The sequence below is a fragment of the Meleagris gallopavo genome, chromosome 2, assembly GCF_905368555.1.
Source record: "Meleagris gallopavo chromosome 2, MGAL_WU_HG_1.1, whole genome shotgun sequence".
Lineage (NCBI taxonomy): Eukaryota > Metazoa > Chordata > Aves > Galliformes > Phasianidae > Meleagris > Meleagris gallopavo.
The window spans coordinates 7,613,249-7,637,361 of record NC_139405.1 but is presented as its reverse complement, the minus strand read 5'-3'; the positions used below and the strand labels follow the sequence as shown (position 1 = coordinate 7,637,361).

Below are 24,113 nucleotides of genomic sequence, written 5' to 3'. Positions count from 1 at the left end.
GTCTGACTTAATAGCGAGCCTCTGAGGGCTCAAAGAAGATGCAGCCACAGAGTTGGAAGAGCAATTTGGAGGCATTTAGTGTCTTCCCTTGGAAAGTACTTTTCAGTAAGATGGAACAACTGTACTGAATCAACATAATGAAGATCCTTGCTGTACCACCCTTTATCTTTCAGAACTCTACAGAGAAACATGTTTAAAACCACAGATCTGCAAGGTAAAAATGCTAACTGATCGCATAGTTCCATAGGGTAAAATATCCCTCATGTTGCAATGCCAAGATGTGGGTCTGTGTATGCATGCACGGGTGTATGCATGCAAGCACACGTTATTTGTGACTCACTGGTTCGTAGCACCCATGCCTGACAGAAAGGCTCAAAAATTCTCAAGTACCTTCAACTTTTGAGGAAACAGATAACAGTGCTGTGAGCCACACTCCATCAGTGCCCTCGGTGAGGAAAAGGCCCCTGGCACCTCATGGCTGCACCATCAAACGCCAACATCAGAGGTCCTTTGAACAGAACAGAAGGAAGCCAGGCTTTGCTGGCTGCATGGCTGGTGGCATGGTTTGCTGCTCTCCCTGCAGTGTAACAGTGCCTTTGTTGCACCTGGAACCTGAGCCATCCTGATTTGGAGGGTTTGGAGACTCTCGCCCAGCTCCAGCACTGACTGGCTAAGCCAGCCAATTCCCCCTGCACCTCTGCTTCCTCATCTTTGAAATGAGAATTATGACCTTTGTAAGACACTTTGATGTCCACATATGGAGCGTGCTGTGGCAAACAGACCTGTTCTCTCTATTTTAAATACCAGCTATGTATTACCATGTTGGTCTTTTTCCTTTTGTTTATTCACACTTATTATTAAAAATGGAAATCAATGGACTACCTTGAAAGAAAAAAAAAAAAAGCCCAAACAAATGCTTTGGATCCACCTCCTCTTGTAAAGATAATTATGGGAGAGAAAGCAATTTTGAAACAATGGATGGCAAAGCGCAATGCTCAGAAAGTATAGGGCACAATGTATTTCTCCAAGGCTACCACTGAAATCCACCCCGTGGTTCACTGTTGCAATATTCCTGTTCTCTTCCCATTTCCGAGCCATGTACAAAACTTGCTTCCCAAATAAATTATTTAACCCCTGACTGCTGCAATGCACAGCAGGACGCCTGTCAGAGCAAAGTGTTACTAATGGAGGATACCACACATGATCCAAAAGGGAAGATGAATTCAGACTGCCACAACGCTTTAGTGAGAACACAGCAGAGGCAGTGAAACCCTCGATCAGCCAACCAGAGACACTGCAGAACCACGCAGCACAAAGCAGAGTGCCCGTCTGTCTGTCCGTGCCTTCTCAGGAACGGCCTTGTTGTGCCAACAGCTGTGCCAAGTGAACTGGGATCACTCAGAGGCTCTGTTAAAGGATTGTAGGGCAGCCATCAGTCTTGCCTGTTCATTCAGACTTCTGGGACTCGGTCAGATGCTGACTGTTCTCCTAATGCACCCAAAGCAGCACACTGGTTTGGACCACCTAGTTATATCCAGCAAATCCACGGGGGCACTGCCCTGCCCACAAGCTCTCAATTTGTTTTGCATAAAACTTCAACTGCTGGGGCTGGCAGTTAAAGTGTAAAGATGTGATTCTCATGTTCCAGGTTTCATTTGCAGAAAGCACTGTAAAAACAGGATTAATAAGGTCTATTAACTTATAAATGAAGAATACTTTCTGTGGTGCCTCTAAAATAGTCAACAGCCCCCACCCAGTCCTGCAGACCATGCAAAGTAACAGGAAGTCTCTTTGAGATAGAGCAGTCACTAATAATTTAAAACACACAAAGAAAGGCCTTCTGACATGCTGATACTTATGGGTAAAAGCCCCTTAGCAGTCTTCTTCCACGTCCTCTGGAAGATGTGATGAAGATACGGTGCATCATGTTCATGAACCCTAAAGTGAGGGCACTTTAAACTCATGAGGTTGTCTTGGAAATGATGACATTTTAAAATGCAGTGCTCCTTTCTGATGTTAGATTTCAGTTTTAGGAGAAACAGCCAATTCTCAAACTGCTTCCCATGTTCAAAAGATAGGAAGAAAAAAAAAAAGCACAAATGAAAATTAAAAGCCAAGCATTTGGGAAATGGTAAAGAATTCAAAACTGAAACTGAAAGAAAAAAAAGAGCTGACACCATGAGATTTGTGGTAAAACAGCTGAGTGCAGATAACACCAAGGAAGCACGGGACACAGCAGGAAAGACCAGCCTCCGAGTCACACAAACACAGTGTCCTGTGGGGATGCTTCCAGCTCCTGCTGCAGCCTCACAGCATTAGCTCTGCCTTCCCCAGTTTGGACATTGATTCTCTGTAGAAAAGCAGAAAAACATGAATAGCCTTCAACCCACAGCTCTTATCTGACATACCTTTACGTACGTACCTTGGTTCCTGGTGCAGAATCCAATAAACAACCTGCAAGATAAATATTGCTGATAGACACAAGCTCTGCACCAGGGCACAGCAGTTGTGTGCAATCAAATGACTCACTCGGGCCAATCTCCTTAAGCACCAGTTTACTTGATCTCTATTACTGAGAGGCCCAGAAAACTGAGTTTTCCACTGGACTCGTGCACAGCAAGAGCCTTGAAGGGCAAGGCTCAGAGCAGAATAATTCAGGAAGTGGCAAGAAGCAAGGAAGCCAGACAAAATAAATGTCACGTTTTAACTTGAAGCTGTGAAATGATCTGTACAAACACCAGGCACTACGGACAGCCAGCTGAAAAGGGGTGATGCTCCTGCTCCTGGATTCCCTCCTCCATCCACAAAGATGTGACAGCATTAACCTGTGAAAACGCATAGGTGTTTTGCACACCCACCCTGCACTGTCCGAACTGATAACTGTCTTATACATCTGTGTTTCCTGTAGGTGAGCATGAGAGGACAGGTTTATGAACATTTCTGCAGGGATGTGGCACCTTGCACTTCAGGCTCAATAAGCGGTGCCGGGGGAGTCTCCTTGGGTCTCTTTGATGCTGCATGGCAAGAGAAGCCCCATGTCTCCCACTCTGCTCTCCAGCCCATTGCTGGCTTCCACCAAGACCCATCCTCCTCAAAGCTCTGCCCTGGGCTGCTGCATAGGGCAAATTTACACAAGGTTGAGTTTGGATTCCCAGAACTCTGTCTGATAACTGCAATGGCGAAGCCACCAAGCTCCAAGAAAAGTAACCCCTTTTTTATCAGCACTGCAGTATTTCTGAAAGGAGAAAGCCCTCTGGACTGTTTTGAACTTGGCTCAAGCCACTGAATCAAACTTATTGCCAGACTCTCCTGTATCACGTTGCTCAGCTCTGAAAGAGTCTTAGAAAAATGAGGACTTTGGTGCCGTGCCACCCAGAAACCAAAGGAAGCTTCCACGAAACCAGCAAACACCTCTTACCTTTACATTGTTAAAAAAAAACAAAGCAAATCAAAGAGGTTGTACAAGTCAGCCTATAAACCCAGGCGTGAGGAGAGCGGTGTCAGTGGTAATGGGGCAAGAAAGGCAGGGTAATTACACCACACCAAAATTGCAATCGTGCTGCATTCCTTCTTGGTGAAGGCCAGCTGAGAATTAGATACACCTCTTTAAATCATCACAGGGAGTGGCTGCAAGATACAAGGTGCCGGGATTAAGATGATGTTCTGGGTTTGCCAGTTCTCAGCAATGGCTTTGGTGGCTGGGCTGGGCACATCATTAGCTGTTCCCAAATGGCATTTGCACCGTGCCACTTCTTTTTAATCTTTATACAATTCTAAGTATTTCAAGAGTCTCAGGTTCCCACTGAGCAAAAGGTTGTACAAGCCCTGAACTGGATGGCAATGTCTATCCATGAAGGTTTTTGTACTTGGCCAACAAGTCAGTCTCGGTGACACCTAAGTCGTAATTATTTCAGTGGAGCACAAATATTTATCACGTTGTCTCAGCTACCACCACCAGCCCTTCAAGCTCAGCTCATGGTGAGATGAGGGGGCAGATCTCTTCAGCTGGAGAAAGCTTCCCTGGAAGAAGCCACAGGAGCAGCCATCACAGCAGCACTTGGGGGAAACGCTGCTCTGGCTGCCTCACTCATCCCCGGTTTCAATGTCCTGGGCTGCTACAGGCTGAGTGGAGAACCTGGCATAGAAACAGAAGCACACAGACCAGTCAGTGCCTGAAAAACACAGCAAGGTCCTCCCCCCTCATAGCTTCACACCGCAGGTTGTTCCAGGCACTCCTTCCAAGGCCAACAGAACAAACACTGCATTTGTGCTCGTTTGTGGAAAATGCGCCAGAAAAGACAAACACAAGGCAAAGCAGCTAGCCAAATGGCCAAGTCCTGTTATTTAATTATTTCAAAATAAAAACAGTTACACAACAAAGACATAATAATAACGACCTCTCCCCTCACAAGAACTCATGGCACAAAGGACAGGCTGGCCTGATTTTATGTCCTATAAACTTAAACTTATTCAATGAAGTTGCTCCTTGTACAGCCAAGGAAAAGATGATGAGTTACGATAAGAGCTCTCTGGGCATCGTGTACCACTGTACCACCAACTGAAGATGAAAAAGCATATGGAGCTTTCTCTTCTTTCAGGCCAGTCACAAAACAGCACAATGCAGCCGAGGGCAGAGGTGAGCAGCACAAGGGAGCTGACAAAGCCATCAGGTCTGTATCTCTGGTTCCTCGCTGTGGTGAACTCACAAATGCAGTTGGCTCACCACTGGAAAGCCAACCATTTCTCACGTGTTTTGGCTGCTTATGAACTCAGTCTCCTGGCTGTATTTGAGGAGAATCCAGGTCCAATTTCCACGCGGTAGGGCTGACACCCAATGTTTTGGCATGAAGAAAACGGTCTGGTGGTTTTCCAAGGCCAAGACCTCGGCCACAAGGTCTTGTGTGCTGCTTGTGTGCCCAGCTGTGCCGGTACAGCTGAAGAAGCCAGGGCTTCCATACGTGGCATCCAAAGAGACTTACGCACAAACATAAGCTCTGATGAGCCACCTCCAGCTGGGCATCCGGAGATGAAAACATCCCCAAATGAGTGGACGCTACTGAAAAAGTAACCAAGCATCCGCACACTTGCACAATCACTTACTCTCAGTAGCTTCTTGAATGGCATCACCTAGCGATTGGGAGCGTTTCCCAACAGATACGCTCGGTCATATTGAAACCCCAAGTATTGCAGTGACTGAGCTTCTTCCACAGCACATTAGGAGTAATGAGTAATTAATCCTCACGGCGGCGGAGGGAAGGTCGGCGACATTCATCCACCCGGCCCGACGCGTACAGCGGGAGGCAGGAGGCACGTGCACGGTGCCGCGTCACGTCGCCAGAAGGTCGTTCACGCCTCCAAACCCCAAATGCGAGGAAGCCGCAGCAAAACCCCCTCCAGACCCTCACCCCCAGGGCCCTAAGCCCATCGGCAGCACCACGGCGGCGCTCCTTCGGGACGCGTCACTCGCGCTGCGGTGAAGGCGAGGGATTCCTCATCCCGCCGCGTCTCTCCGCCGCGCCGTCCCACGCGGCTCAGGACCGCTCCGGCTCCGAGCGCTCCCCATCCCGAGGGGCTCTCGGCCCTCCCGCCGCCCCCTCTCCGCCTCGGCCTCCCCCGGCCCGGCGCCGCCCCCCGGCCGCCCCCTCTCCCCGCGGCTCCTCCTCGGCGGGGCCGAGACCCCGCGGGGCCGGGGCCGCGGCCGCCTCTCCCGCCCACCGCCGGCCGGGCCGCGCCGCGCCGCGGGGCAGAGCTGCGGAGCGGAGGAAGCCGCGGCATCCCCGCCCTGCCCGGCTCCCCGCAGGCCAGGGGCTGGGCTCTCCCCGCTCCCCGCCGGGCGAGGCAGCGCCGGCCACCTCCCCTTTTGCTCTTCCTCCTCCTCCTCCTCTCTGCCTTCCTACTTCTGCGCCGGCATCGCTCCGGCTCCGCCGCTGCCCCCCGAGCCGCCGGGCTTCCCCCGGAGCCCAGCCCTACCCCGCCGCCCCCTCCCCGTCCCCGGCGCCGCCGCCGCCGCCGCCGCTCGCACAAGATGGCGGGGACCGTGGCCGAGCGGGACGCGCTGGTGAGTGCCGCCGCGGTGCGGGGCTGGGGGAGCGGCGGGCACCTGCGGCGCGGAGGCGGGTGCTGCTGCCGCTGCTGTGCTGCTGCTGTGCTGCTGCCCGGGGCGCGCACCTGCGGAGGGGAGAGGCGGAGGGCCGGGAGGGGCCCTGCTGCCTCTGCCTGCCTCAGCGCTCTGCTTTCTACCTGCAGAAAATAGAGGACGGGCATTTAAACAACTCCCTGGGATCCCCGGTGCAGGCTGATGTGTACTTCCCTCGGCTGGTAAATTTTTTTTCTTGCTGCTTTTATTTTTGGACTTCTTTTAACAACCTCCTCCACCCCCCCCTCCAAACCCTCCCTCGTTCGGCTGCACAACCGAGTGACCCGCCGCCCCTCTCCTTGGCAGATCGTCCCCTTCTGCGGTCACATCAAAGGAGGGATGCGGCCGGGGAAGAAGATCCTGGTGATGGGCATCGTGGACCTCAACCCCGAGAGGTGAAACCCGCCGGGCCCGGCCGGGGGGGGGTGGGAGCCCACCCGCACACACACACACACACACGCACAGTCTCTCCTTTCTACAGAAGGATTATTTTTATCGCTTTAAATATAGCGTGCTGGTTTCTCCTTTGACCCATAGAGGGGGTATTTCTTTACCGGATCCCGTTTCCCAGCATTTCACTTGAAGGAAAGGAGGACTCGCGCTGGATCACATACGCACATACACATGCGGCACACGCACCTATCTGTGTGCTGTAGCCGTGTCCTTTGCCCTGCAGAGCTCTTTGGGCATTCCCCGCATGAGCTCTGTGCTGCTGACGGTTTCAGTGTGCTGACAACCCAGCTGCGTTTGGGGTTTGTGTGCTTGTGTTCTGGCTGAATGAAAGCGGTTGTGTTTGCGTTGCAGCTTTGGCATCAGCCTGACCTGTGGGGAGTCGGAGGATCCTCCTGCGGATGTGGCCATCGAGCTGAAAGCTGTATTCACAGACAGACAGTTCATCAGAAACTCGTGTGTAGCTGGAGAATGGGGAGAAGAGCAGTCGTCTATTCCTTACTTCCCATTTATACCGGACCAGCCTTTTCGGGTGAGTGCGTGCCATCTCTGTTAGCATCCCCACACTTGCTTTTGGCTGCAGTGCTGATGGCCGAGTTGCTGCCGTGGATCACACGCTGTGTTGTGCAGAGCCTGCTTCTCTGCCGCCTTGCACCTGCAGGCAGTTCCGATGGGGCCGTAAACACATCACAGGGTGTTATGACAAGTCGGAGGTTGTAATGCTGTGTGATGAAGCGATCTTCCTGAGCTTAGTTTTATAGCTATAAATTAAAAAGTACCTCTATGTTATTACTGCATTTCAAGTTATTACTGGAGAATGTAAATACTCTGTGGGACTGCCGTGGGTTTGGATGATTTCTATAATGGACGTGGTGTTCGCAGTTTAGTGCAGTTAATGAGGATCTTGTTCATCCTATTCCTCCAGGGATGTTACGCAGAGGTTGGCCGTAGCCCTTTGTGTCAGCAGATTAAATAGCTAAGCGATAGTAGTATTCTTCTCTGAACCCTGGGATTAAGTCTCCTGCCAAATTTAAGCCTATAGTCACTTGGAAATAGCGTACGTGGAAATCTCATGTGCACGGGATGGACTGGGTTGACCTAGAAGCAGATTCCCATCTGTGGTGTTTATGGCTATGTGAAGATGTCTTTGCTAATCAGGACTAACAAAGTATGCAGCTGCAGAGGGCTGCTTCTCTCTTAGCAGTTTGGCTACGTGAGAAAAAGGGCTGCACGCCTTCTCTGTGCAGCTGACCCAGAAAAACCCTCCCGCTCCCCCCCACCCCTCTTATGAAACCTTGCTGGCCCCTTTGCTTAGTGCCACCATTCTGACCAGCTGCCAAACTCTCGTAATCCTTCTTCTCCCCAAGATAATCTCCCCCAACCCCAAAAGCTCACCGTCTCCCCAGAGGCTTGGGCTTTCAGAGAGTGTTTATGACAGGTTTTGCTGCCTATTGGTTGCGCTCTACTTGCTTCTACAATCTCCCCCGTCACAGCTGGCAACACCCTTTGGTGCACGTGGGAAATGCGCTTAGAAGGGCGTGGAGCCTTGGTCCTGCTTTGGCTAAGAGGGATGGGCTACCTGCTGCCTTGGGCGGTGGCTGGGCACTCTGACAGGCCAGACAAATTGCAGAGTATGTTCTGCAGGTGTCCCACTGATGACAGCTGGCACCAGAAGATAGCAGAATCGTGCAGTTAGTGTGAGATACTGTAGAAGAGGAGTTGTTCATTTTTTTTTTTTTCCTTCTTTTTTTTTCCAAATGGAATTTGGGCTCCCAGTAACCTTCGCAGCTTTGATGGTCTCCTCAGTGACTAAGTTAAACAGGAGTATTTAAGTGCTCTTGCCAATTACCTGTGATCCTGTTCAAGTATCATTTTGGTATGGCCCAGGGTGGATTGTAAGCAGCGTTGAGGCTAACCGTATCTTTTACATAACAAGGCCTGGGGCTGGATGCACCTGCTACTGTGACACCGGAGCTGCGCAATAGCACAAGCGCTTCCCTGCTAACGCAGTGCATCACCACGTCCCATGGGCAGTCTGCTGCTACTGCCCCAGTATGACGTGCCCTAAGTCAGATGTGCTTAGACTTGCTCAGTTTATCACTCACTTCGCTCCAGACTACCAGCCTCAGAAATAACCTGGGATTTACACATGGCTTCCCTGCAGATTTTCTTCTCAGCCTTTCTGGAGGTCTGTGAGGGCCCATAGAAGAAGCATGTTCGTTGCCTTCATGTCTTGTCTTCTTGATGGGGCAGCTCTAGTAAAGCTTATTTGCAAGGCATCAAGCCACTCTTAATATCAGGAATCTCTGGACTTATCCAGAATGAGTGGTCTAGTTCCTCTCCTCTCCTTTCTAGATTATTTATCCAGGGCTGTAGGATGAGAGATGAGCTTTATCCTTCCCTGATGCAGTCTGTGCTTCTGGTGGCTGTCTGACTGTAATCAAGCTGTCCTGCGCTACTGCAGCCCCTAGTCCAACAGGCAGTCCTGTGTGCAGTCACCACAGCAAAAGCTTTTTAGTTGCACAGCAGCTGTGTATGTGCAGTTCTGGTGTGTGGGAGGGGAGGGCAAACCTATCCCTCTCGTGTTTGCTTTCTTCCATTGAATTAATGGCAGCGTGGAAAACATTGCAGAGGGAACTGCCCCCTCATTCTGCAGGGGAAAAAAAACATCTGTAGCAAGGAATGCAAGATTTGGGTTGGATATACCTTTAATTAGAGGTTTACTTCTGGCATTATTCACAGAGAGAAAACCTCCCTGGTGCCAGCGGGACCATAATCTGCAGAGCTGTGCATCAGGGTTTGGGGGTCTCCCCACCGTGACAGTGTGAGACTGGATTAACATCTCTGTGAAGTGCGAGCAGATCCCTTGTAATGCAACTGGGGTCATGGGGGCAAAGTGGGCTCAGCTTTCTCTGTTACATGGCGTGCAAGTAGCAAGATGTGTAGCCATACCAATGCTGCTTAGAGGCTAATCTGGTGCTCTTTGCATCCTGTGAAAGAACTTCCCAGTTATGTTGTGAACACGGTTCATAATTTTATTTTTTACAGGTTGAGATACTTTGTGAGCATCCCCGTTTTAGAATATTTGTGGATGGACATCAGCTCTTTGATTTTTACCACCGTATTGAAACACTGTCAGCAATTGACACGATAAAGATAAATGGAGATCTTCAGCTTACAAAACTTGGCTGAACTTGTTAGAACTGTAGATTCCAAACCGGCTCAGGTGCCATCGTCTGTGTGGAGAAGTGACAGCCGGCTCTGGACACAACTATAGTAGGAAGGCTGTTCCTTTTCTGTGTGCAGTTCTTCACGCCTGTGCCGATGAACTGGGCTGTTGTCTATCTTAATGAAGAACATTGATGGTTAATAGACATCGAGCCATTTTTCTTTGATCAAAATAACCCACTTGTGCTGGATAATCAATGGAATGGATTCGGAAAGACTTGCAGTCTTGTTTCAAATCTCACAGAAAGGCGATTTCTGAAACACAGCACTAAAATCAGTTACTGCACAGCAGTAACAATAACAAAAAAAGGTTTTTCTTTTGCAAATATTGTTTCTGCACTGAAGTGGAGTAGTGTAGCACAATGTAGGGCCACATGTTGATGTCCTTACCCAGGGCTTGAGCCTGGTTCCACGGAAATCAATGGCAAATTTGCTATTCACTTTATCGGGGTACAATCAAACTTAGTCAAGCACAACTCCCATTGATTTCTATGGGATTTTTGCACATGCCCAGGGGCGAGATCTGCTGCTGGTGTTAATCAGCTAACTTCCATGGCTTGCAGTGCCATCCTGCTGATTGCTCCAGGCCGCTGATTTGGTCCAAGGACTGCGCAAAAAACTGAATGAGGGTATGAGGACACTAGCCTGTATATTTTAGTCAGGGTATTTGCATAGAATGTAGATTGTTACAAGTTTTTGCACAATGTACTGTTAATACAATTTTTAAAGCTTATCTGTAGTTTATTTATTTATACTCATTGTATGTATTAGTAAAAATGAACAATCTTACTGATCGTTAAGAACAGCAAAGTGTAAACATTTTGAATGTACAAAATGTCTTGGGTTCTTTGGGTAAACTCTACATATCGTTCTGGAAAATTCATGTTTCTTATTGAACATTGAGTTACATTTTAACGGAGCCCTCTGGGCCCTGGGAAAATGTGGGCATGGTAGATGGTGGGGGGAACTCTTTGCATATATTTACTAAACTGTTTTTCAGGGCTTACTAACTTTGCTGTGCAGGATAGGTTTGAGTTAAAGTCAATCTGTTTTTAAAAATTAAACGGCAAATTTGTAGCTGTGTTTTTATAACTTGAGAAAAAGTTAAATTTGGCAGTCTCTTAGCTCGGCAAGAGAACTAGCCTCTTTCCAGGGGAGATGGGAGATTTTTTTTGCACTCATTTGAGAACATATTCGGCCTTTGATATGACAATTAAAACTTGTCTAGACAGCCAAGTTATTAATGCTTGAAAATCATCTACTGCACATGAATAATAACTTTTCAAGTAGCTTTTTAACTAGTAGGTATAGCTGTATAAACAGAGTCATTGCGCTACACTATAAATGAACACAACCACTTTTCTTGACTTCTTTAGGACTAAATGCGCTTTTTCCTTGGCTGCTCACAGTAGACCACGACAAGTTTTTCTGAGTAGTTATAATCATGATATAAACATATATTTAGGCAATTTTGAAGACGTGTAATGTAGGGACACAGAATATAAAAACATCATTTGTAGCACAGTATTAAAAAAAAAAAAGAGAAAAAAAAATCTCACAAACAGAGTTATATTAAGTTTGCAATAAGGAAGTGTTTCAAAGCAACCAGAACTGGAATATCCAAAGTGGAGGGTAGAATGCCAGTTGCAAAGCCTCATTTTGCGCTAATTTGGCCTGCAGTTAAGAAGCCTTAGACTGCAAGCTGAAATTCCAGCTATGGCTCTAGTCCAAAGGCTGCTGAGGTCAACCAGAGTCCTCTGAGCACAAAGGCATAGAAGCTTGATTCTTATTTCACACAAGTGCAGATCTCTCTGTGAAGCCAGGGGGTGGTGCTGCTGTGAGTGAGTTAAGAATTGGGCTCCCACCTACAAAATGAGTTGTTAATGGAAATTTTAGCCTTAAGATTGAAGCCCCCTGACTTTTTTTCCTTTTTCAAAATTAAGTGAAAAGCTGTTGTTTTCCAGATGATCTTTTTATCTGGTCTATGGCTTCTAAGTTGTGCATCAGATTCTGTTTGTACTCCGGATTGAACCTCAATATGAAATGTTCCCGTCTTGCTCTGTTTTTACTCTTCTCCACGATTCATGATGGCTGTGTCATTTTTCGTCGTATAAAGAATGCTGACAGTGTTTTGGTACAAAATATATTCTTAAAAATGATGATAATAAAAATCCAAGGGAAAGGTGCTTCCACATGAGCTGTTCGGATTTTTCTCCAGCTTTGGAACAGTCTGTAGCTCCAAAGCAGATGCAAGCAGAAAATGAATTCTGTTTGGAGAGATGTTTGATGCCCACCCTGTCTAGTGCTTTCTCTAACTATACCTGTGAAGCCATGTTTTGTGATGCAGAGCCATTGCCTGAGGCTGTCCTGCTACTCCAGAGGGCCACACAGTAGGAGGCTGGAGAGAGCAGCACTGTGGCCCTGCAGTAGCACAAAACCCAAAAAGATCTCTGACAGCACAAGGCCAATAGAGATTCCTGCTCTATGCCTTTGCTGTAGCCCAGAATAAGGGCTTTGGCTGACTTGAATTTTCAGCCACTTGAGGCTCCAGGTAGCTGCAGTAGTTTAGTGCAGCCCTCAGATTTTTCATGACCTGGATGGTCTTGGCACAGCACAGAGCATAGGCCAAGCACGCTGAGATGAACTTTACAGAGGTCTCTATCAGCAGCAAAGACCTGGTGATAACCATCCTGCCTACTTTCCCACCTCTGTACCAGGCACACTACTTGGTTCCTGCTCCAGTAGTTACCTGGCTCAGCAAAATGCTATTTTGAACCTCGTTCTTGTTTTGCCTAACTCAACTGACTGTGGCACCCACCACCTGCTTCTGCCCTGTCATGGTTTCTGAGCAGGGCTTAGAGGCAAGAAGAGCTGCAAATCCGCTTTTGCTGGGCAGTGGTTTGGCTGAGAGCTCAAGAAAGGGCAGAAAGTCACATTTAGAGTTTCCACATCTACTTGTGTGTTTAACAGAATGTTGGAAGCCTTTTTCTTTTGCTCTTGGGCAGTACCAGGAAGGATGATGGCTCCGTAACCAAGGGCTGTCCCACGTGTGCATGGTTTACTTGGCTAACTGCATTCAGAAGGTGGTGCAGTGCAAGTCAGAGAAAACTTGGGCCTTAAATGTTTCTGTTCAGTTAGACTTTGAGCTAAACCCAAATGTTTAAGATGGGAGACTGCTGTAAAATTTATATCTGAATTCTGTCTCTAGAATTTAGGGATTACTCAGATGTTCATTTGGGGTATAAGCCCTACTAAGCATGAAATCAGACTGTTTCCAAACTGGGACAGTCATTGGGTTTTCAAAATGCTTTTCAGTAGGCTGTAGTAGTCTGTGAACTACTTGGAAGCTGCAGTTCCTCAGGAGCAAGTGTGTGTTAGCCAACTTTTGAGATCTTCTGCTAGAATCTATGAGCTAAATATTTCTGCAGTTTCCTCTAAATGAGGAAATTATTTCTGAAATGAAAGAAGTCTTGAATGGGTAAAAGCTTTGGAGTGTAATCTCTCAACTTAGCATAGCTTTATTATTTTTTCCAAAAAGGAAAAAAACCAAAAAAATACCAAAAATATCCATCCCCAAATTACATAGTTAAATTTGGAATTGGCTGCAATAAAGCTGATGGTTTGTCCTCTCCTCTCCTCTCCTCTCCTCTCCTCTCCTCTCCTCTCCTCTCCTCTCCTCTCCTCTCTCTCCTCTCCTCTCCTCTCCTCTCCTCTCCTCTCCTCTCCTCTCCTCTCCTCTCCTCTCCTCCTCTCCTCCTCTCCTCCTCTCCTCCTCTCCTCCTCTTCTTCTCTTCTTCTCTTCTTCTCTCCTCTTTTTAAAAGAAATATGAGTTTATTGACTACTCAGAAAGAGCCTTGAAATATGCTGGGTGATGTGAGGTAGTCTGTCTAAATATATTTCACATAAATGCTTTTTCACAGTCAAGTTGTAAAAATGTTACAAAACACCTTCTTTTTGTGGCACAACTAGAAATGGTTGCCCCACCTTGAAAGAACATTTTGTCCTAAATATTCATGTGTTGTCTCTGTGAACTTGCACTAACATATATTATATTCTCCCTCCCCTCCTTGACTAGCTTGAGAAAAAATAGGCGTAATATTGCTAAACCGGTTGAATGTAACATCTGCTTGAGGCACAGCATCTTTCTCAAGGGCTGTTTTGAGTAAACAGCCTGAAAACCAAAGAGAGAGCCTGATTCACCATAATGCTGTGCCAGCTTTCCACCCTTGTCACTCTCCTGAAGTGAGGCTGAGACTGAAACCCTGAGATTTTCATGAGAGAGCAGCACTGAGATTTTATCTTCTGGATTTAAAAATACTCACTATGGAGGAAATGAGAACAGAGTAGCCACGGCACTTCCAAGCTTGCTACTGGTGGTATTGTAGCATGATGTACTGTAGTCCTAATGGAACATGAGTTTAGAGAGAGGTAGTGGGCATTTCAGAGGCCACCAAGAGCCCAGTTCTGGAGAGCCAGTAGTGGATGCTCTGAGCAACCTTCCAGCACCCTAGAATGGAGATGGCAGTGTGAGCAGGCAGAGTCAGGCTGAGGGCAGACCTAAATGCTCACTACGACAAGCACAGAAGTTACGAAGAAAAGCTTTTTATTTGTCCACCAAAGTCCAGGACTACATAGTGTAGTGGTGAAATCTGTGGTCATTCTAGGCTTTGTTCTGATTTTCTCACATGGATCAGAAAATGTACAGGTAAAAGTTGCTGTATGATGCGTGGGGTTAAAACGAAGGCATCCCAAATGGGGAGAAAAAATGAGCTACTGACGCTTTATCTGGCTTTGATACACCCTCCCAGCTCCTCCCAGCAATCACTGCTGTTACAAATATGCACAATTACTATAACAAGGAGGTTCAGCAGCATGTGCAAGATCAAAATAATAAACTCACGCTTTGCCACGGGACTTCCTTAGCTTCTGTTGCTAGGCCTTTCCATCTGTCTGTCAACAAATAGCTAAATCCTGCTGCCTTTAAAGTTCATGGCAAAACGCCTTTTGACTTCCATGAGAATAGGTCTGTAAGAAAAGGGGTAATTCCAGCCCTCTCAGCTGGGGAATGCTCTAAAAATCTGTTCAGGAAAATGATCCTGAATTTAAGCATCAATAGAGGACTATTTCTGTCTGCATTATTTGCTTGAGTAGAATCAATAGAAAGCACGGTCTCTCCCAGCTGCAGTAACACTGGTTTCACAGTTAGCTGATGAAATGTTTTATGCTCATTATCTTCTGATTTTAAAAAGTGAGGATGTGCACGAAATGACGTGGCAATAATAGTAATGTGTACCATTCACCACAGATCTATTTTTATGTGTTGTGCCAATTTCCTAATGAACTTTTAATAACAATAAAATGTGGAATCTTCACTGCGGTTTTATTTGGTCTTTTATAACAATTGTTAATACTTGTTACACACCCAATTTACTTCTTTTGCCTTCTGAGTGTTTTTCAGACATAGCTAATTCTTCCTCTAATAAAGCTGTAGTGTGGCAGTTCAGAATTAGAAGTGTTTCTTTGGTAGCAGCTTGTGTAAAACTCCTTTAAAATTTAAACGGTCTATATAGAACAATCAAATAACTATTTTAGAGGAAAGAACAACTTGCTTACTCATGCAAAACACTCACTGACATCACTGGGCAGTGTAAACTGCAGGAGTTAACAGGCATGTCTCAGAACAGGACGGGACATGAGACTCAGACAGCTGATGGCTTTTGCATGGGATAAAACAGCCTCTCTCTGCAGCATAACTCACACACGCACTCCATTCAGTCTGGTGGGACAAGATTCATGGATATGTGGTGAGCAAAACCACAACATCAGCTCCAGAAAACTGGTATTATGGGATCCAGTGTTTCACTTGTTGATGTGATCCTAGATGAAGCTCACGTTAAAATCATTAAGTGCAAGAGGAAGCTTCAAGGTCTCAGCTTCTTCAAGCTAAAGCTTTTGGGAAAACTAGAATCATCCAACAGGAAAAGACTATGCCCTCCATCACGTTGTGGCTCTAGATTTCTGAGAGAGACCTCAATATCCAAAGAGCACTGAAGTAGCAGATGAACAACATTTGACTACCATCAGCTGCATTTTTTTTTCCCAATAAAATGATAAGGAATCAGATGTTCCCCAAGAGCTTGGATCTGTGGCCATCCTTGCTCACAGGCAGCCTGATATTGGCCCTTTGTTGCTACACGTGATCCTAAAAAGAGGTATGTTAAGAACTCTAGAGAATACAAGATTCAAACAGTATTAAATAATGTAAATACAAACCAGAAATAAGGAGAACAGACAGAAATACAACAGGCAGAAATCTGTATGGCATCAAATAGGAACACTGACTTGATTCTGAGCCAGCAGAAATTTCCCAGTAACCATGATGAACTTAAGACAAGATTTTACATTAGCAAGTGTCTCCAGTAGCCCCAGTACAGTCTCAGACTTCATCTTTCCTTCACGGGAGTGAGGGTAGCAACGCAAATACATGCATTCACCTCGCCTTCCCTCAGACCCCCTCTGTGTCAGGAGTCTTGGCAGGATCCGTGCTCTGTGACCCCAGCCAGCCCATGGCAGGGGAGTTGGAACTGGGTAGGTTTTAATGTCCCTTCCAACCCATGACTTTCTATGATAATTCTATGTCCCAAAGAGTTCTGGTATAGGTTGAGTGTGAGCCCCAAGCCTGCACTGCTACATAAGTTCACACCCATTTGATATCTTAAGGCATGGGCATGTTAGAAAGGCCTCTGCACAAGATTCAGAGACTTGGCAGTCACCCACCTCGTGTAAAGGCAGCATCGAGTCCCTGCCAGACAGCAGAACAGCAGCAAAGTGTCTGGGCGAATTTCCAAAAGGGGGTGTGCATATACCCAATTTCACTGCTTGCATTGGCTAACCCTTACAGAGACCCTTGAAAAGCTCTCTCCTTGATCTGTAATAGTGAGTAAACTTCAGGCATGAGTTCTGAGTACCTGTTGCAACAAATGCCATGTGCACTTCTCTCCCATTCAGATCAGCACTGTGTATAAATCACAGCTGGGCCTTATTTTGGTGGAGTGTTTCTGATCTTGAAGCCAAGTCAATTTGTGCTGAGGGATTTACTCACAGGAATACCACAAATACAACTCTGCTAGCACTGTAATGTATCTTATTTTTAAATGATGACATTCACCATTCTTCTAAGAATAGAGACTGGCTCCAAAACATCTCGTCAGCTTCAGCATTCTCCAAGGGTTACGTATTTCTCATCCTGTTCAGGTTTTAAAGCTTCAGTTTCCACACTGCTGCCTTCCTAGACCAGGGCTGTGATGCAAGATGGGCAATTTTGTGAAAAACACTGAGAAGGATGTATCTTTCAGCAGCTCTCTATGCAGCCAGCTGAAGGAGATGCACAAGTCAGCCTTGGCCCTCTGAAGAGATGGTGAAACAGAGCTATGTGGATACCTGGCTTGCAGAACAGGGCTTCCTCAGGACTCAGAAAGATATGAACAAAAGTAAATTTAGAAAAAACATCAAGAAGCTGAAGAGCAAATCTTAGTGGCAGAGAAAAGAGGAGGATTTTAGTACTAAACAATCTGATATTAACAGCAGATTCTCCCTTGGTGCTCCAGAGGCTGTGGGCAGATGTAGCTCCAACTGAGCAGAGCCAAAGCTCCATGCAGTGGAGCAGGCTGCCACCAAGTGCTGATGGAGATACCAGAAGTTTTTGAGACGTGCTTTGTCTCAAAGCCCTGGTGTAGGGAAAAAAAAGCCAATGCTGACAGTATTGTTATGTATGACAAGCTACAGTAGCTGTTCTAGCACTGCAAGACTGAAGAGGCAAAGAGGATTCTTTCTTGGCTGCTCTCGCAGAAATTTTGTGTAATGGGAAAAATAATCACTTTCTAGAAAGGAGTCAGACCAGAACTAAGGATAGAATATGGTTATTGGTAGAAGAAACATTCTTTGGTAAGTAGTAGATTAATTACAATCTCCTGAGGAAAACAAAGTATTTGAATTTAAAAGTAGAAGGGCCACATCAACAACAGCATAATTCCTTTCATGCTCCAGCTTTATAAGAAAGACACAAAGAGCTTCAACAACTAAAATACAGACCCTGAGGGGCAAAGCTGGGAGAAACTCTGGATTACTGAATGGATGTGGAACACAGCTTCCACATTCATTCCCCATCATTTTCACTGCCTTTTCTCAGAGGTGGCAGTTCCTCTGCATGAGAACCATTGCTGGAAACCCCACAGCCATAGTACAGGGCTGCAGATCCTTACTTCACAGCTTTATGCATCCTTTACAGACATCAGTCAAGGTGTTTATTTAGCAACACTGACTGAAGAACTTCAAAGAGCTGATAGACTTGACAATTCACATTAATTCCTGAATGCTCCTTGCCATTTCTAGTATTACTGCTGTCATTCTCTCGGCATGGAGACTTAACAAGACTTTCTCAGAGATCAGTGCTGTAACTTGAAATATGTGGATCTGTACATACCTAATGTTACATTGCTTTATTTCTGGCTACAACAGGGAAGTACTGCTCCCAGGTCCTCTCTTCACCATCAGGCAGACACACTCTTTTGTGCCAAAATACACAACAGTAAGGTGAATAATGCCGTACACAACTTCTGAGATGAGATGGGTTATCCATAATGCAATCTCTTTCCAAAACGTGGATTTTTTTTTAATGGTAAAGATTGAATGGCATTATACTATTTTTTGCAGTCTGCACTGCCTCACAGTGCTTTTTGCTGCAATTTAAATAATGCAGAAGAGAAACTGCAACATGGAAGATCAGGTTTCTTAGCGGGCAGTTGTTTGCTGAACTTTGAGCTCAAAAAATGATGTGCAGACATTTTTCCCTAGACAAAACACAGCATCACATCCTGTGATGCAAGCAGGTATTTCTCTTACTGATTCTGGTGGAAGTACACTGATTTATGGCAACTGAGCACCTACTAAAGAATAAGCTTGTATAGGATTCCACAATAAACCTGTCTTCTTCAAATGGTGCTCTCAGAAAAGATAACAGGATTCTAATTAGCATGTGCAAAGAGAAGTGCATAATCATTTTAATGCATTGTACAGCTGAAGCTGTGATAATGCAGGCTAAAAGATGATGCTTTTCAGTGAAGGGAATCAGTTGTAATTTTTCCTTTTATGTATTACGAGCTGTATTGATTACCTTCCTCCTGTCACTGGTAGCTAGGGAACATGACACAGTATCTCATGCTGTATTTGGAGGGCAGAAGAGATTGTATTTTGTATGTTGCATTTTTTAGAAACTGATTCCTACAGTGTGATGGTACCAATTGGAAGATCATACCTGTGCATATTAAAATGTCAGCACATTAATTACTGGATAGTGCCAGCAGTCATTTCACTGTCTGGGTGGGAGGAAGGGGCAGAAATGAACAGCTGCGAAGTTTAGCAACTGACAAGAGCAATGTTTTTACCTCTGAAAGCTGCATGGCTCATACTGGCTTGTGTGGAAAGGAAGCCAGTAAGAAGAAAAACTTCACTTTCCAGGATGAAGAGCTAATGTATTTACAGACCAAAGTGTCCATCTCTCTCCTGCCTTGCCTGGTCCTGTAACGCATGGAATTATATCTCTGCCAGTAAAGAGAACAGATAGTCATCTACAGACATTCTTCAGGGGCTCAGTCCTAAGTCTCTGCTGCTGGGGGACAGTGTTTGCAGCGCCAGCGCTGCACAAGTGCTCACCAAATTCCAATCACCAAATCAAGACTAGGAGGTAATCAGGAGCTGCTTGTGCAAAGTAGGTGTGCAGCAGCATCTGTTAGGAATTTATGTGTCCTGTAAAGCATTTATATATCTTGTAAAACAGAAGAGATTGTTTCAGACTGTCTTGAAACAAATCGGCTAGTTAATAGTCCTCTCATCAGGCTGGTTTGGGCAGAATTTGCATAGGACTGACCAAAGTCTGAACGTTTCTAGTAAAAATCAACCCAAGCATCTATAAGTAGAGCACAGCCCGGGTTCACTTGCAGAAGAAATAACTAATGCACACTTGAAGCATTCAGCAGTCAATTCAGGTAGGTGACAGAATGCCAGAAATCTCCTTCTACATTCAAATATCCATCCTCTGTTAGTTTTCAGCCACATGACAACTCATGTCCATGGTCAGGTCAGTAGACAGTCACTATATTGAACACAAATAAACCAGGGATCACAGACCATCACAGGAAGACAGTGACTATTCCTCTTGATACAGCTGGTAGTTCAAACAGTTCACAATCATTTGGCTACATTAACTGGAATTTGTTTTGGAGAACAGTATGAGGATGCTATCACAGAGTTATAGCATAACTTCTGGCAAACAGATTTTGCTTTCAATTCTCTTTAATTACAGTTGGTTAAAACCTATTTGGTACTCTTGAATTTTATGTATTTATTGTTGTAATAGGACAACAGGTGTTGGGGGCTATGAGATGCTTGGTCTTTTCCAAAATCCTAAGTTGACATATGCTGGTACTGCTCATGAGTGGCAATATACTTCATCCAAAGAAAACTCTGCCCAACTTTAGTGTTCTGCTATTCTGTTTCATGTGTGCTTTCATCTTTCAATGGGTGGGTGAGTAAACAGAAGACTCTAAGCTACCTTTACAGTACCATTTAGCTTTCCCTATACTTTTACCATGTTTATTACCACCTTCCTCGAGGTACATAGCCCTTTTCAGCCTAATAACCAAATATCAGACAGGAAAGTTTCTAAATTGCTTTAGCATTTTGCTTCAATCCACACTTTAATAATTAATAGTCACCATATCTCAAATAAATTGTAGGTGGTGGCATATTGCCTAACATCCTGATGTAAATGTGAGATAAAGGCCTACTCCAGGGGGTGTAATGCAACATGAAACCCAAGTGTACAGACTTTGTAGATCAAGTTTTATCTTAATTTCAAAAAGCCTCTAATTACTCTCAAATATGTTCTTTCAGGCATTCCAACATCTGGCCTTCAGGAAACCCCACAGTTAACTGCAGTCAATGATTCTATGTCATTCTCTCCTCGCAAGGGATTTTAGACACTGAATCTATACAGCCATGGCACCTAACCAAATGGACTTCCACCTCAGGCTGTTTCCATGCTTTTGGCTTCCTCTATGTTCAAGCTGTCTAGCTGTCTTATTTTACCTGCAGTGCTGGAAGGGAGGAAAAAGATTTGACCTCTAAGAGCATACTGATTCACAAGGAACATGCTGTTCTAGGGAGGGCACAGCAGGGAGAAATGTCCTTCATGGCTTTCAGGGTGATGTCAGCCAGGTTTCAAATAGGAGGCCACAGTTCTTACTGCCAGAGACTGTCACCCATCTCCAGCACGTAGGAGCTCCACTTGGTTAAGAACTCAAGCAGCTCCGAAGAGAAATTCTGAACATCTTCACAGGTGAACTTCCATATACGGCCATGAAGCCATGGGTTGTGATGGTTGGCATGCAGATACATATCAGCATGCCAAAACTTCCACAGCAACATGTAACTAGTATACACAAACACAATTACACATACATTTATTGGGAGAAGGTAGTAGAGTGATTCAAACATGTGTCAACAGCTTCCCAGGGTGAGGATTTAAAAGAGCTATTTGGTGCAATAAAGACTGATGCTTAATACACAATTTTCCACAGACTGCTTTTTTGCTTAGGCCAGCTGACTGGTAAATTAGTGGGAAAACTGGAAGCCTTTTAATGGGTGAGTAGTAGCTGAAACTGTAGGGGCATTCATGCCACCTTCTGCAGCGTCTACTTCAACTGCAGTAAGTGAGTCTGGTCCCTGTGGATTTCCTATAGAGGCAGTGGAAAGAGAGGCACTCCTCCAGAGGATGATTTATCAGTGATTATTCCAATGCCCTGAATGGTCTTCCAGAGGATCTAGCTCTAGTGTGTACAAAGGGCCCCTGAGGACATTTGCCTTCTACCAAATACCCAAGTGTAAATACCTGCCCGATGTCTGTTCACAAGCACACATATCCTGTGTTTGAGGTCCAAAAAAAAGACAGATATGAAAGCAACGTAAGACAGAAAGACAGATACAAGACTTCTTCAGCATCTGTTAATAGGAAGGAAACTACCACCCTAAGAGAGAGAACTACAAAGGCTTTCAGTGCTGAAGGCAGAGGGGTTTGCATCACTCACACCATAAAGAAGACATTTGCAATTTTGCTTCCAGAGGGGTTCACCTGTCCTGCCAGGCTTAGTAAGAGCTCTAAATAAAAAGCTATAATGGTGGAGGTGCTTGGGGCAGCATCTGCACAACATCCCTCTTCAACATCCCATGAGTAATGCAAGCATCTTCTACATGTAGGAATAGGAAGCACAATACACTCCAACAACTAGGAATGCTAAATAATGTGAAAAGTGCTCTATAAACATGTAACCCTTTTTTGTTTTCGTAACTTTCCATATTGCTTAAAGCAGAGTTTCCTACTAGCTAGATCCAAAGTAATTAATGGTTACCAGAGCTTTCAGAGGCTTTCAACAAGATCCTTCCTGGATTGCCAAAAATAGGTCACAATAAGAAAAAACTGCGTGCCTCTCCTTCCGCCAAAAGTAAATCAGATAAAGCAGAATTGTGTTTCAAGAGGGCAGTTTTTTCGCTCAGATTGAACAGGGAAATTTTTTATTCCAGTCATTTTTGAGTTTTCAGCACCAGCATCTTCTCAGAAAGGGAGCTACTGAGAAGCTCTTGGCTGATGGGTTGCAAGCAGCACAGGGAATGTTGACGTTATAGTATTCAGCCCTCATTTCTGCGTGGTCTCCTATTCCTAAACAAGAAGAAAAAAATGCAGAGATCTGGATTCAACTTTCCTGGTGCTTTACTGATGTCAAGGAAGTTACAGTAGCAGACAAATCTGACCCGAACAGTTTGGGAGTTTTATACGTAGTTTAAATTCTATCACTGCAAAATGTCTGAATGCCAGAGATGGGTGATTGATCACTGGCTGCACCAATCTGTAAGTCTGATGGACAGGTGTTTTGGAGTGCTTTATCAAAAGGTATAAGCTCCAGGTATTGAGTGCCCTCCTCCATCTGTGGGAATGAGACAGAAATAATTTGCTTGGCTCAGCCTCAGCTAGCACCAACGCTATGATGTATGTGAACATGCTCACGCTCCCATAAAGCTGCAGCCTCTACAAAGGAGAGAGAATGGGCAGACTGCCTGAAAACAGAAAAGGGAACAGGCCCGTGCCTCTACACAGAGATAACAGCCCTCCAGCTGCTTATTCAGCTTCAGTCAGAATACATTCAATTTTGTGAATCTGCCAGCAGCCAGGGAAAAACCATGGGCATGAAAGCCCTTGCTCAGCAGATGCAGGACACATGCTTTTTGTTTTCTAAGACAATATTATTTTTTATATGCAGTCTCAGGCAAACTCAGGAGTCCTGACGTGTTCTTACACTCTTCAAATTCCTCGTCTGCTCTGCCTAGCTAAAGACTGAGCAAGGCTTCAGGAATATCCTGTGAAGGAGTTTTATACAAGGGCAGCTTTATGAGACCGTACACCAAAAGCCTCAGAGAAAACAATCTTCATGCAGATAAAAATATTAATCACCACAAAGCAGGCATCACTATTTTTTTTTTATTATTATTATTATTTTTTTTTTGGCCCTTTACGAGAAAAGTGTAAATACATGCAGGATGCAAACATTTCAGTTTTCACTACTGTTGTTCCATTTTGCCAAAAGAGCAATTTAGTACACACAGTCCTTCAGGAGATCCCTCCCTCCTAACAATCTTGGTAAAGCAGTGGTTCTGTTTCTTCATACTTGAGTGATACCAGTGCAATGGGAAACAGAAACAGCACCTTTGTGCACTGGAGGAGGCCTTGTAGTGGTGGTGATGTTTGATTTCTGGGACATGAAATGGTTGGATCCAAAATCAAGGTATTCAAGGTATCCATACATCAGCAGTATCTGCTACAGCTGCAGAGATCATGTTTTGTTCTTCATGGGATTCACATTCATCATCAGAATCACTGACTCTGACTCTCAAGGGAAACCTGGAGGCTGCAGTGGAGCCTCACTTTGGCCCTCCACTAGACTGGGGCCCAACACAGCTCTGACCTACTGCCATCTGCCTCCTTGCATCTGTCTCTGCATAGGAAAAGGTCCAGCCTGTCCCAGAGGCCTGACACTTTCCACACATGAAGCTTTTCCATAGGTACAACGAGTGTCGAGAAACTGTAGATGTAAATTTGTAATGCTGCTCTGTCTACACAATCAGAAGTGAAAACCTTACCACACGTACTGCACAGGGCCCTGAGGCACGCTTGTAGCAGTGTAATGCTGG

At 45.4% G+C, this 24,113-nt stretch overlaps 2 protein-coding genes across 2 annotated transcripts in view; one reads left to right on the top strand and one right to left on the bottom strand.

The window, feature by feature from the left end:
• The first annotated feature begins 5,627 nt into the window (after positions 1-5,627).
• On the top strand, positions 5,628-15,187 carry LGALSL (galectin like). Its single transcript, XM_085218784.1, has 5 exons — positions 5,628-6,058; positions 6,247-6,318; positions 6,443-6,531; positions 6,941-7,118; positions 9,635-15,187. The coding sequence occupies exons 1-5, from the start codon at positions 6,026-6,028 to the stop codon at positions 9,776-9,778; spliced, it is 516 nt and encodes a 171-aa protein (XP_085074910.1). The 5' UTR covers positions 5,628-6,025; the 3' UTR covers positions 9,779-15,187.
• Positions 9,608-24,113, bottom strand: part of LOC146544857 (uncharacterized) — a 29,770-nt gene continuing 15,264 nt past the window's right edge. Inside the window, exon 4 of the mRNA XM_085219034.1 lies at positions 9,608-9,927. Coding sequence (XP_085075160.1) covers positions 9,809-9,927 — 119 coding nt within the window. The 3' untranslated portion in view covers positions 9,608-9,808. The remainder of the gene's footprint in view (positions 9,928-24,113) is intronic.